Below are 13,226 nucleotides of genomic sequence, written 5' to 3'. Positions count from 1 at the left end.
ATCACAACTCCTCTCCTCTCCATCATGTGCAAGTGATATCCTCCCCGATACACCAGATGAACATTGAGACAACGTCTGGCCAGAGTGAACGCTCCTCAACCATTAGTCTCCCAGCTGACATTTACACACGCTGTCGTACAGTCATCACTGGAGCCAATACGCCGACTACATCATCCCCGTTTCCAAATGCGATAGCGTTAATTAGGATTTACATGGTCAATTACCTTAGATATCATGTGTCTTCATTAGTCTGCCTTCCCAACGACAGTAAAGCCCCAGATGCAGACATGACATTAGCATCAGCGCTACGTCAATAAAGGTCTGGTCACTGGGGAGCCTGTGTCCTGTCTGCCCACGTAGGACGGTCCCTGGCTAACCTTGCTGTGGCTATCCCTCCATTCATCCCTCTATCTCTCTATCCTGACCCAAGCCAGGTACCTGTGGAGGAGGGGAAGTAGTGTTCACTGGGTCGTGCTTATAACCAGTCCAGAGAAGGAGAGAGAAGGCAGAGACTGAGCCTTGCTCCATAATTTATGACTTGTTAATTGGAAGTCTCTGCATGTCTCACTGCCTCAAGATTAGCTGTGCCACTGAGAATGAACAGGGCTTAATCAAATCAAATCAGGCTTAGCCACACGCCCCTCAGCCCGTCGGGCACGGTAACAAGGCCAGCGCCCTATGCAGATTGGCCCATCCGTTCGGTACTGACTTGGGTAGGAGGGAGGTTTCAGAGGCCCAGCAGGTCAACAACACATATGGAATCATCCCACGCATCCCTTAGATCTCCCTCTCAGAGAAAATGTTATTTCTTTTTTATTTCCCTCTCGCTCTTTTGTTTTTGGCGGTGGGAATGGTTCAAAGGGCTGAGAGAGGAGGAGCTGTGAGGCCTGAGGGGTGCTTCTCAGGTTGCGAATGGTTCAAAGGGCGGAGAGAGGAGGAGCTGTGAGGCCTGAGGGGTGCTTCTCAGGTTGGGAATGGTTCAAAGGGCTGAGAGAGGAGGAGCTGTGAGGCCTGAGGGGTGCTTCTCAGGTTGGGAATGGTTCAAAGGGCTGAGAGAGGAGGAGCTGTGAGGCCTGAGGGGTGCTTCTCAGGTTGGGAATGGTTCAAAGGGCTGAGAGAGGAGGAGCTGTGAGGCCTGAGGGGTGCTTCTCAGGTTGGGAATGGTTCAAAGGGCTGAGAGAGGAGGAGCTGTGAGGCCTGAGGGGTGCTTCTCAGGTTGGGAATGGTTCAAAGGGCTGAGAGAGGAGGAGCTGTGAGGCCTGAGGGGTGCTTCTCAGGTTGGGAATGGTTCAAAGGGCTGAGAGAGGAGGAGCTGTGAGGCCTGAGGGGTGCTTCTCAGGTTGGGAATGGTTCAAAGGGCTGAGAGAGGAGGAGCTGTGAGGCCTGAGGGGTGCTTCTCAGGTTGGGAATGGTTCAAAGGGCTGAGAGAGGAGGAGCTGTGAGGCCTGAGGGGTGCTTCTCAGGTTGGGAATGGTTCAAAGGGCTGAGAGAGGCGGAGCTGTGAGGCCTGAGGGGTGCTTCTCAGGTTGGGAATGGTTCAAAGGGCTGAGAGAGGAGGAGCTGTGAGGCCTGAGGGGTGCTTCTCAGGTTGGGAATGGTTCAAAGGGCTGAGAGAGGCGGAGCTGTGAGGCCTGAGGGGTGCTTCTCAGGTTGGGAATGGTTCAAAGGGCTGAGAGAGGAGGAGCTGTGAGGCCTGAGGGGTGCTTCTCAGGTTGGGAATGGTTCAAAGGGCTGAGAGAGGAGGAGCTGTGAGGCCTGAGGGGTGCTTCTCAGGTTGGGAATAGAAGTCGTCTGAGAGAGGAGGAGCTGTGAGGCCTGAGGGGTGCTTCTCAGGTTGGAAATAGAAGTCGTCTGAGAGAGGAGGAGCTGTGAGGCCTGAGGGGTGCTTCTCAGGTTGGGAATAGAAGTCGTCTGAGAGAGGAGGAGCTGTGAGGCCTGAGGGGTGCTTCTCAGGTTGGGAATAGAAGTCGTCTGAGAGAGGAGGAGCTGTGAGGCCTGAGGGGTGCTTCTCAGGTTGAAGTCGTCTGAGAGAGGCTACTTAGCAGGAGCTGTGAGGCCTGAGATTGGAAATAGAAGTCGTCTGAGAGAGGCTACTTAGCAGGAGCTGTGAGGCCTGAGGTTGGAAATAGAAGTCGTCTGAGAGAGGCTACTTAGCAGGAGCTGTGAGGCCTCAGGTTGGAAATAGAAGTCGTCTGAGAGAGGCTACTTAGCAGGAGCTGTGAGGCCTCAGGTTGGAAATAGAAGTCGTCTGAGAGAGGCTACTTAGCAGGAGCTGTGAGGCCTCAGGTTGGAAATAGAAGTCGTCTGAGAGAGGCTACTTAGCAGGAGCTGTGAGGCCTCAGGTTGGAAATAGAAGTCGTCTGAGAGAGGCTACTTAGCAGGAGCTGTGAGGCCTCAGGTTGGAAATAGAAGTCGTCTGAGAGAGGCTACTTAGCAGGAGCTGTGAGGCCTCAGGTTGGAAATAGAAGTCGTCTGAGAGAGGCTACTTAGCAGGAGCTGTGAGGCCTCAGGTTGGAAATAGAAGTCGTCTGAGAGAGGCTACTTAGCAGGAGCTGTGAGGCCTCAGGTTGGAAATAGAAGTCGTCTGAGAGAGGCTACTTAGCAGGAGCTGTGAGGCCTCAGGTTGGAAATAGAAGTCGTCTGAGAGAGGCTACTTAGCAGGAGCTGTGAGGCCTCAGGTTGGAAATAGAAGTCGTCTGAGAGAGGCTACTTAGCAGGAGCTGTGAGGCCTCAGGTTGGAAATAGAAGTCGTCTGAGAGAGGCTACTTAGCAGGAGCTGTGAGGCCTCAGGTTGGAAATAGAAGTCGTCTGAGAGAGGCTACTTAGCAGGAGCTGTGAATAGAAGTCGTCTGAGAGAGGCTACTTAGCAGGAGCTGTGAGGCCTCAGGTTGGAAATAGAAGTCGTCTGAGAGAGGCTACTTAGCAGGAGCTGTGAGGCCTCAGGTTGGAAATAGAAGTCGTCTGAGAGAGGCTACTTAGCAGGAGCTGTGAGGCCTCAGGTTGGAAATAGAAGTCGTCTGAGAGAGGCTACTTAGCAGGAGCTGTGAGGCCTCAGGTTGGAAATAGAAGTCGTCTGAGAGAGGCTACTTAGCAGGAGCTGTGAGGCCTCAGGTTGGAAATAGAAGTCGTCTGAGAGAGGCTACTTAGCAGGAGCTGTGAGGCCTCAGGTTGGAAATAGAAGTCGTCTGAGAGAGGCTACTTAGCAGGAGCTGTGAGGCCTCAGGTTGGAAATAGATGTCGTCTGAGAGAGGCTACTTAGCAGGAGCTGTGAGGCCTCAGGTTGGAAATAGAAGTCGTCTGAGAGACCTTTCCAGGTTTTTTGGAGATGTGGGTGTTCCTCTCCTGTGTGTGTTTGAAGCAGCTGCAGCTGTTCTGAAGATGAGGAATCCTATTAAATGGCAGACAGTGACCCAGTGATCCCAGCTCTTCTGGCTGATACTACAGAGAGAGATCACAACACTAGCAACACAGTATGAGCACATTCTACATCCCCCACAAACATTCAGATAGACACACACATGCATATGCAAACACTCCAGCATGGGTGCCAACAGAGCTTGTGTGTGGAGGCTTTACCCAGGCACACACACATCATCTGGCGTGTGCCCCCCCCCACCCCCCCTCCCAACAACTAGACTAGCTGCATTTGAACAAGTCCACCCGGCCGCTGCCTCCGCGCCTGCTAAGATTTACGCCTGTGATTATATATTCATATAGATGAATCAATAAGGGCCTTGCAGCCACATCAACGGAGGCACAGGGCGAATTACAGCCATAGACTGCTGCTTTCCATTTCATTAGGGCACGGTGCACAGTTTAACTCACAATAAATATAGCAATAAAACAAAACTGCTAGCAACGATCGGGGGGCCCTCCACACACTCTCCTCTCTCCAGTCTCCAGACAGAAGCACTGCTCTACTCCTGCCCGCCTCAGATGTCCCTGACCGTCAATCCACCGTCAACACTGCACTCACCAGCCAAACAAACAGATCAACAAACAAAACCAAATCAGGAGAAAATGACAATGATGCCGCCGCATGGAATTAGGACTGCCATTTATACACGGACATGGACAGAGAGGAGAGGCGGTTTGTGATGGCACGGTGGTAAGCGGTGAGACTGTGATGAGAGGGTCTCCTGAAGAGCAGGAGAGGGGTCATGGGGGAGAACGAGAGACTACAGGAGGGCCTGGTTGTGCTCTGTGGTGATGACGTTGCTTCCCCAGCTCCAGCCAGCTCCAGCCAGCCGTCTCTGCCCCTATATCTACAGCCCTGCATCGATCTATGTGTGAGGACACCAGCAGCCTGCGCCCCACCGCCCAGCGCTCGGCCTCCACACAGGAAGAGTCGGTGGAAGAGGGGAAATGGGATTCCGATCATGGGAGGGATATCTTCCTTCTGAGATATGCTGATCCATCCCAGCCCCAGCCTCCACATCCCCCTCCAGCATCCTGCCTGCAGACGGACACCAACAGCACCGCTCCAAACCACCAGCAACCTATCGCTACCTCAGGGGTCAGAACCAAGGACTATGGGACTGGGTTTCAGCCGACTTGGCAAAACAGGAGAGACTCAGTGTGTGCACATGTGTGTGTCCTGCACCTAGACCAGCGTGCATGAGTGCCTGAATAATGGTTCAGTATAAATCAGTGTGTATGCAGGTGTGCATTCTGGTGTGTATGAATATGTTGTTGATTCCATGTTTCTCTATTATCCGCCACATAAAATGACCTACAAATAATTGCATACATTCAACAAAGATACTGTACAATCTACTCACCCTCAGCTGTCAATAGAGATTCTGACTAAAGCTCTAACCCAAACCCAAGGCCCTTCTTAGACTGTAGTCAGTGTTAACAGTCTGAAACCATCTGAGAGCCGTCCCACCTAACCCTGCTTTCCTCCCCTGTTCCCTTTTTCTCCCCTGCTCTCCCCTCTCCTCCCCTGTTCTTCCCTGCTCCCCTGCTCTCCCCTCTCCTCCCCTGTTCTTCCCTGCTCTCCCCTCTCCTCCCCTGTTCTTCCCTGCTCTTCCCCTCTCCTCCCCTTCCTCCCCTGTTCCCTTTTCTCCCCTGTTCTCCAGAGCTCAGTGAACAGCACCAGAGAAGGCACAGCAATGGCTCAGAGCACGACAGCCCCGGTGATGGGCAAACCCGCTACTCCAGTCATCTCAACCCCCCACTCAGGACAGAGGAGTCAGCAATGAGACAGAGCCTTTAGATTCATCCTCATAGCCAGAGGTGAGTAACATTCAGACACACACACTGACACACACACAGCGACATACACACACACACACACGCACGCACGCACACACACACACACACACGCAAGCACACACACACACACACACACACACACACATACACACACACACAAGCTGACACACACACACACAGCGACATACACACACACACACGCACGCACGCACACACACACACACAGCGACATACACACACGCACACACACACGACATACACACACACACACGCACGCACACACACACACACACACACACACACACAGCGACATACACACACACACACACACACACACACACACACACACTGAATCTACCATCATCCTACCTTCTTAATGCGTCCGCTGCGTGTGCCGGTAAAGGCCACGGTGTGGCCGTGGTATTCGTAGGCCGCCACCGAGGTCATGCCATCGTCCTTGTCCACGAACAGAGGCAGACCCTCGATGGTGCTGGTTCCTCCCAGGGGCTGGTTGAAGTCCTGCCCACAGAAGTTATCATCTATCTGAAGCGGCTGTGAGGAAGAGAGAGAGAGATATGTATGTGTATTTATTTTCCCTTTTGTACTTGTACATCATTACAACACTGTATATAGACATAATATGACATTTGAAATGTCTTTATTCTTTTGGAACTTTTGTGAGTGTCATGTTTACTGTTCATTTGTATTGATTATTTCACTTTTGTTTATTATCTATTTCACTTGCTTTGGCAATGTAATGTTTCCCATGTCAATAAAGCCCCTTAAATTCAAAAATAGAAATTGAGAGAGAGAGGAAGAGAGAGAGACCACTGTGACTGACCCAAAATTAAGGAAAGCCTTGACTATGTACAGACTCAGTGAACATAGCCTTGCTATTGAGAAAGGCCGCCGTTGGCAGACCTGGCTCTCAAGAGAAGACAGGCTATGTGCTCACTGCCCACAAAATGAGGTGGAAACTGAGCCGCACTTCCTAACCTCCTGCCAAATGTACGACCATATTAGAGACACATATTTCCCTCAGATTACACAGACCCACAAAGAATTTGAAAACAAACCCAATTTTGAAAAACTCCCATATCTCCTGGGTGAAATACCACAGTGTTCCATCACAGCAGCAAGATATGTGACCTGTTGCCACGAGAAAAGGGAAACCAGTGAAGCACAAACACCATTGTAAATACAACCTATATTTATGTTTATTTATGTTCCCTTTTGTACTTTAACTATTTGAGAGAGAGACAGCAGCATACACATAACAGCATCATACACATAACAGCATCATACACATAACAGCATCATACACATAACAGCATCATACACATAACAGCATCATACACATAACAGCATCATACACATAACAGCATCATACACATAACAGCATCATACACATAACAGCATCATACACATAACAGCATCATACACATAACAGCATCATACACATAACAGCATCATACACATAACAGCATCATACACATAACAGCATCATACACATAACAGCATCATACACATAACAGCAGCATACACATAACAGCATCATACACAGAACAGCAGCATACACATAACAGCATCATACACATAACAGCATCATACACATAACAGCATCATACACATAACAGCAGCATACACATAACAGCATCATACACATAACAGCATCATACACATAAACAGCATCATACACATAACAGCATCATACACATAAACAGCATCATACACATAACAGCATCATACACATAACAGCATCATACACATAACAGCAGCATACACATAACAGCATCATACACATAACAGCATCATACACATAACAGCATCATACACATAACAGCATCATACACATAACAGCATCATACACATAACAGCATCATATACATAACAGCATCATACATAACAGCATCATACACATAACAGCAGCATACACATAACAGCATCATACACATAACAGCATCATACACATAACAGCATCATACACATAACAGCATCATACACATAACAGCATCATACACAGAACAGCATCATACACATAACAGCATCATACACATAACAGCAGCATACACATAACAGCATCATACACATAACAGCATCATACACATAACAGCATCATACACAGAACAGCAGCATACACACACTCCCACTGCACAACCAAAACGTGGTAGAATCAACATCGTTTCCACGTCGTTTAAAAAAACAACAACGTTATGACGTTATGACGTTACGTAAATCAGCGCGGGAAAAAGTGATCAGCGTAAAGGGATCTATTTTTCACCCAACTTTGAACCTAAATCCAACGACATGGTGCCATTTGTCTTGATTTCACTCAACCAAATGTAAATCAAACTACATGTTGAACTGACATCTGTTCTCAGTGGGCTGTCACTGTGTGATAAGCGTGTGTGTAACAGGTCCCAGGAGGTATCTTTCATACGCACTGACATATGTAACCAGGATTAGTGACCTCTAACACATCACACATCACTAATTAACTGGTGCCAGGATCCGCTCGTCTATTTGAAGACATATCGCTTCCATAGTAGACAATCAATCACAGGCAACACACACACTCCGCCAGCCGCTAAGCTCTCTGGGAAGGAAGGAGATGTGCATGTGTTATGAGCTGATGTGACCAGAATGGGGGATGGAACGAAGGAAGGCCGCTGGGTGAATTCTTCAGTCATGTTGTGTCTAAAGACACAAAGTACCCAGCATGCACATTGGTGGATGGAACACATCTTAATGTCCACACAATACAATGTAGACACTGATGGACGAATGTAAGAGGGTTGTACAGATAGAATAATTATACTGAGCTTGTGAGAGAAGTCTATTAGTATACTGTAGTTCAGACCAGTACTGGTCTATTAGGTTATATTGTAGTTCAGACCAGTACTAGTCTATCAGGTATATTGTAGTTCAGACCAGTACTAGTCTATTATGTATACTGTAGTTCAGACCAGTACTAGTCTATTAGGTATATTGTAGTTCAGACCAGTACTAGTCTATTATGTATACTGTAGTTCAGACCAGTACTAGTATATTAGGTATACTGTAGTTCAGACCAGTACTAGTCTATCAGGTATACTGTAGTTCAGACCAGTACTATTATAGTAGTATACTGTAGTTCAGACCAGTACTAGTCTATTAGGTATACTGTAGTTCAGACCAGTACTAGTCTATTAGGTATACTGTAGTTCAGACCAGTACTATTATAGTAGTATACTGTAGTTCAGACCAGTACTAGTCTATTAGGTATACTGTAGTTCAGACCAGTACTAGTCTATTAGGTATACTGTAGTTCAGACCAGTACTAGTCTATTAGGTATACTGTAGTTCAGACCAGTACTATTATAGTAGTATACTGTAGTTCAGACCAGTACTATTATAGTAGTATACTGTAGTTCAGACCAGTACTATTATAGTAGTATACTGTAGTTCAGACCAGTACTATTATAGTAGTATACTGTAGTTCAGACCAGTACTATTCTATTAGGTATACTGTAGTTCAGACTAGTACTATTATTTTAGATATACTGTGGTTCAGACCAGTACTATTATTTTAGATATACTGTAGTTCAGACCAGTACTATTATAGTAGTATACTGTAGTTCAGACCAGTACTATTATAGTAGTATACTGTAGTTCAGACCAGTACTATTATAGTAGTATACTGTAGTTCAGGCCAGTACATTTTTATTAGTATACTGTAGTTCAGACCAGTACTATTATAGTAGTATACTGTAGTTCAGACCAGTACTATTATAGTAGTATACTGTAGTTCAGACCAGTACTATTATAGTAGTATACTGTAGTTCAGACCAGTACTATTATAGTAGTATACTGTAGTTCAGACCAGTACTATTATAGTAGTATACTGTAGTTCAGACCAGTACTATTATAGTAGTATACTGTAGTTCAGACCAGTACTATTATAGTAGTATACTGTAGTTCAGACCAGTACTATTATAGTAGTATACTGTAGTTCAGACCAGTACTATTATAGTAGTATACTGTAGTTCAGACCAGTACTATTATAGTAGTATACTGTAGTTCAGACTAGTACTATTATAGTAGTATACTGTAGTTCAGACCAGTACTATTATAGTAGTATACTGTAGTTCAGACCAGTACTATTATAGTAGTATACTGTAGTTCAGACCAGTACTATTATAGTAGTATACTGTAGTTCAGACCAGTACTATTATAGTAGTATACTGTAGTTCAGACCAGTACTATTATAGTAGTATACTGTAGTTCAGACCAGTACTATTATAGTAGTATACTGTAGTTCAGACCAGTACTATTATAGTAGTATACTGTAGTTCAGACCAGTACATGGGAAAGATGGTACCAGGTTAAGGGCATTACAATGGCTTTCATTGAGTCCTGATTTACCCCCCCCCCTTCTCATCCTGGACACCAGACGGGACTCATTAGTAGAGACAAGAGCGCTGGCGAACCCCGCGTCCCCCACACTACTGCCAGCTGACGCCCCTCATATTTCACCCAGCGAGGGGTGCCAGCTCTGCCAAGTCCCAGCCAGGCCCAGCCGTGTACAGCAGAGGTCTTCTGAAAGGACAATGCAGGAGACCATGTCCTTCTCTGACCCCCCACCATGGAGTTGGGTCTGGAAATAGAGCAGTGGGGGGGTTAAACACAGGACATCTGGGGCCAGATAATTACAGGCTGCATCCAGACAGTGTGTGAATTAAATGGGTCTATATGGTGCAGCGTCCAGTAGGTTAAAGCTCCCTCCTGCCATCTGAGACTCCTGTAATCAGCAAGCAGCAAGGTACATACATACCACTTCCAGATGCCTGCTGCAACATCCCTACTGTGTCTAAGTCATGTACAACTGGAAATTCTGATTACTACTCAGTAGCTTCACATCAAAATCAAATCAAATTGTTTTGGTCACATACACATGGTTAGCAGATGTTAATGCGAGTGTGGTGAAATGCTTGTGCTTCTAGTTCCGACAGTGCAGTAATATTTAACAAGTAATCTAACAATTCCCCAACAACAACCTAATACACACGAATCTAAAGCGGTGAATGAGAATATTTAAATATAATATATGGATGATCGATGGTCGAGCGACATAGGCAAGGTGCAGTAGATGGTATAAAATTAAGTATATACATGTGATATGAGTAATGTAAGATATGTAAACATTATTAAAGTGGCATCATTAAGAGTGGCATTGTATAAAGTGACTAGTGATCCATTACAATGCCCATCTCAGCAATGTCAGCTAAATAACTTCATGGATGTGATGGAGGCATGCCTTGCCAGGCCAGGATGTCTAGGTCAAGGCTGGCCTGAGTAGAGAGAGAGAGAGAGAGAGTTAGAGAGAGAGAGCAGGAATCTGGCAGGGCATGAGTTCCCCATGGGTGACTACGACCTCCCCTTGCCACCTCCATCGGCCCCCTGCACTGGGAGTGAGATGGATCCGGGACAGCAACCAGCCGATCCTCCGATCGCAATCAGCGGAAACAGCGTGGCAGCAACCCAGAGCCAGAGGTTCAAACTGGCAATGAGGCATGGCAATCTGAACTGCCCTAGCTCTGCCTCTCTGGCTCCACTCTCACTCTGCTTCCCTCTACTGTTTGTTTGTTTGTTTTTTCGCTTTGTCCTTCCCTCACTCAAATTACACTCCCCTGTGGATGGGAAATGGATGAATGGAAAAATGTAGTCTGTTTGGTGATAGAGAGCGAGAGGGAGAGAGAGAGCATGGGTTTGAAAGTAAGAGCAGAGAGTTGGTATAATGACTTTTAAATGGAAAATGATCCCACTCAGAGTTGGTAGAATGACTTTTAAATGGAAATTGATTAAAGTGGCATCCCATTAAGAGTTGGCAATGACTTTTAAATGGAAAATGATCCCAAAGTGAGTTGGTAGAATGACTTTTGAATGGAAACAATCCCACTCAGAATTGGTATAATGACTTTTAAATGGAAAACATCCCATCAGAGTTGGTAGAATGACTTTTAAGGCCAGGATCCCACTCACTCAGAGAGTTGGTATAATGGGAAAAGGATCCCACTCAGAGTTGGTAGAATGACTTTTAAATGGAAACCGATCCCACTCACTCAGAGAGTTGGTATAATGACTTTTAAATGGAAAATGATCCCACTCACTCAGAGAGTTGGTATAATGACTTTTAAATGGAAAATGATCCCACTCAGAGTTGGTAGAATGACTTTTAAATGGAAACCCATCCCACTCAGAGTTGGTAGAATGACTTTTAAATGGAAAATTATCCCACTCAGAGTTGGTAGAATGACTTTTAAATGGAAACTCGATCCCACTCACTCAGAGAGTTGGTATAATGACTTTTAAATGGAAAACGATCCCACTCAGAGTTGGTAGAATGACTTTTAAATGGAAACCGATCCCACTCACTCAGAGAGTTGGTAGAATGACTTTTAAATGGAAAACGATCCCACTCACTCAGAGAGTTGGTATAATGACTTTTAAATGGAAACCGATCCCACTCACTCAGAGAGTTGGTATAATGACTTTTAAATGGAAAACGATCCCACTCAGAGTTGGTAGAATGACTTTTAAATGGAAACCGATCCCACTCAGAGTTGGTATAATGACTTTTAAATGGAAAATGATCCCACTCAGAGTTGGTAGAATGACTTTTAAATGGAAACCGATCCCACTCAGAGTTGGTAGAATGACTTTTAAATGGAAAATGATCCCACTCAGAGTTGGTATAATGACTTTTAAATGGAAACCGATCCCACTCACTCAGAGAGTTGGTATAATGACTTTTAAATGGAAAACGATCCCACTCAGAGTTGGTAGAATGACTTTTAAATGGAAACCGATCCCACTCACTCAGAGAGTTGGTATAATGACTTTTAAATGGAAAACGATCCCACTCAGAGTTGGTAGAATGACTTTTAAATGGAAAACGATCCCACTCAGAGTTGGTATAATGACTTTTAAATGGAAAATGATCCCACTCAGAGTTGGTAGAATAACTTTTATATGGAAAACGATCCCACTCAGAGTTGGTAGAATGACTTTTAATTGGAAAATGATCCCACTCAGAGTTGGTAGAATAACTTTTAAATGGAAAACGATCCCACTCAGAGTTGGTAGAATAACTTTTAAATGGAAACCGATCCCACTCACTCAGAGAGTTGGTATAATGACTTTTAAATGGAAAACGATCCCACTCAGAGTTGGTATAATGACTTTTAAATGGAAAACGATCCCACTCAGAGTTGGTAGAATGACTTTTAAATGGAAACCGATCCCACTCAGAGTTGGTAGAATGACTTTTAAATGGAAAACGATCCCACTCACTCAGAGAGTTGGTAGAATGACTTTTAAATGGAAAACGATCCCACTCACTTAGAGAGTTGGTAGAATGACTTTTAAATGGAAAACGATCCCACTCACTCAGAGAGTTGGTAGAATGACTTTTAAATGGAAAACGATCCCACTCACTCAGAGAGTTGGTAGAATGACTTTTAAATGGAAAATGATCCCACTCACTCAGAGAGTTGGTAGAATGACTTTTAAATGGAAAACGATCCCACTCACTCAGAGAGTTGGTAGAATGACTTTTAAATGGAAAACGATCCCACTCACTCAGAGAGTTGGTAGAATGACTTTTAAATGGAAAACGATCCCACTCAGAGTTGGTAGAATGACTTTTAAATGGAAAACGATCCCACTCAGAGTTGGTAAAATGACTTTTAAATGGAAACCGATCCCACTCACTCAAAGAGTTGGTAGAAGGCATGTTCTTAATAATGCAATGCCAAGACGATGGATTTGAACAAGTCAAGGAAAAAAGTCATACTATTATGAAAGTGCATTGATAAAAGACAATCCAAGACATGAAGATATAATACAACTGACATTGCAGCAATTACAATGGTGCTTCATAAATGTAACATTTATTTAACTAGGCAAGTCAGTTAAGAACAAATTCTTATTTTCAATGACGGCCTACCGGGGAACAGTGGGTTAACTGC

At 45.2% G+C, this 13,226-nt stretch overlaps 1 protein-coding gene across 2 annotated transcripts in view; it reads right to left on the bottom strand.

Annotated features, from left to right (window-relative positions):
• Positions 1-13,226, bottom strand: part of LOC112221539 (plexin-A1-like) — a 340,982-nt gene that overhangs the window by 256,553 nt on the left and 71,203 nt on the right. For both annotated transcript variants that reach the window (XM_042303888.1, XM_042303889.1), the window contains exon 3: positions 5,587-5,769. In XM_042303888.1, coding sequence (XP_042159822.1) covers positions 5,587-5,769 — 183 coding nt within the window. The remainder of the gene's footprint in view (positions 1-5,586; positions 5,770-13,226) is intronic.

Source organism: Oncorhynchus tshawytscha, linkage group LG22, assembly GCF_018296145.1.
Source record: "Oncorhynchus tshawytscha isolate Ot180627B linkage group LG22, Otsh_v2.0, whole genome shotgun sequence".
Classification (NCBI taxonomy): Eukaryota; Metazoa; Chordata; class Actinopteri; order Salmoniformes; family Salmonidae; genus Oncorhynchus; species Oncorhynchus tshawytscha.
This window is presented reverse-complemented; position numbering and strand designations above follow the sequence as displayed.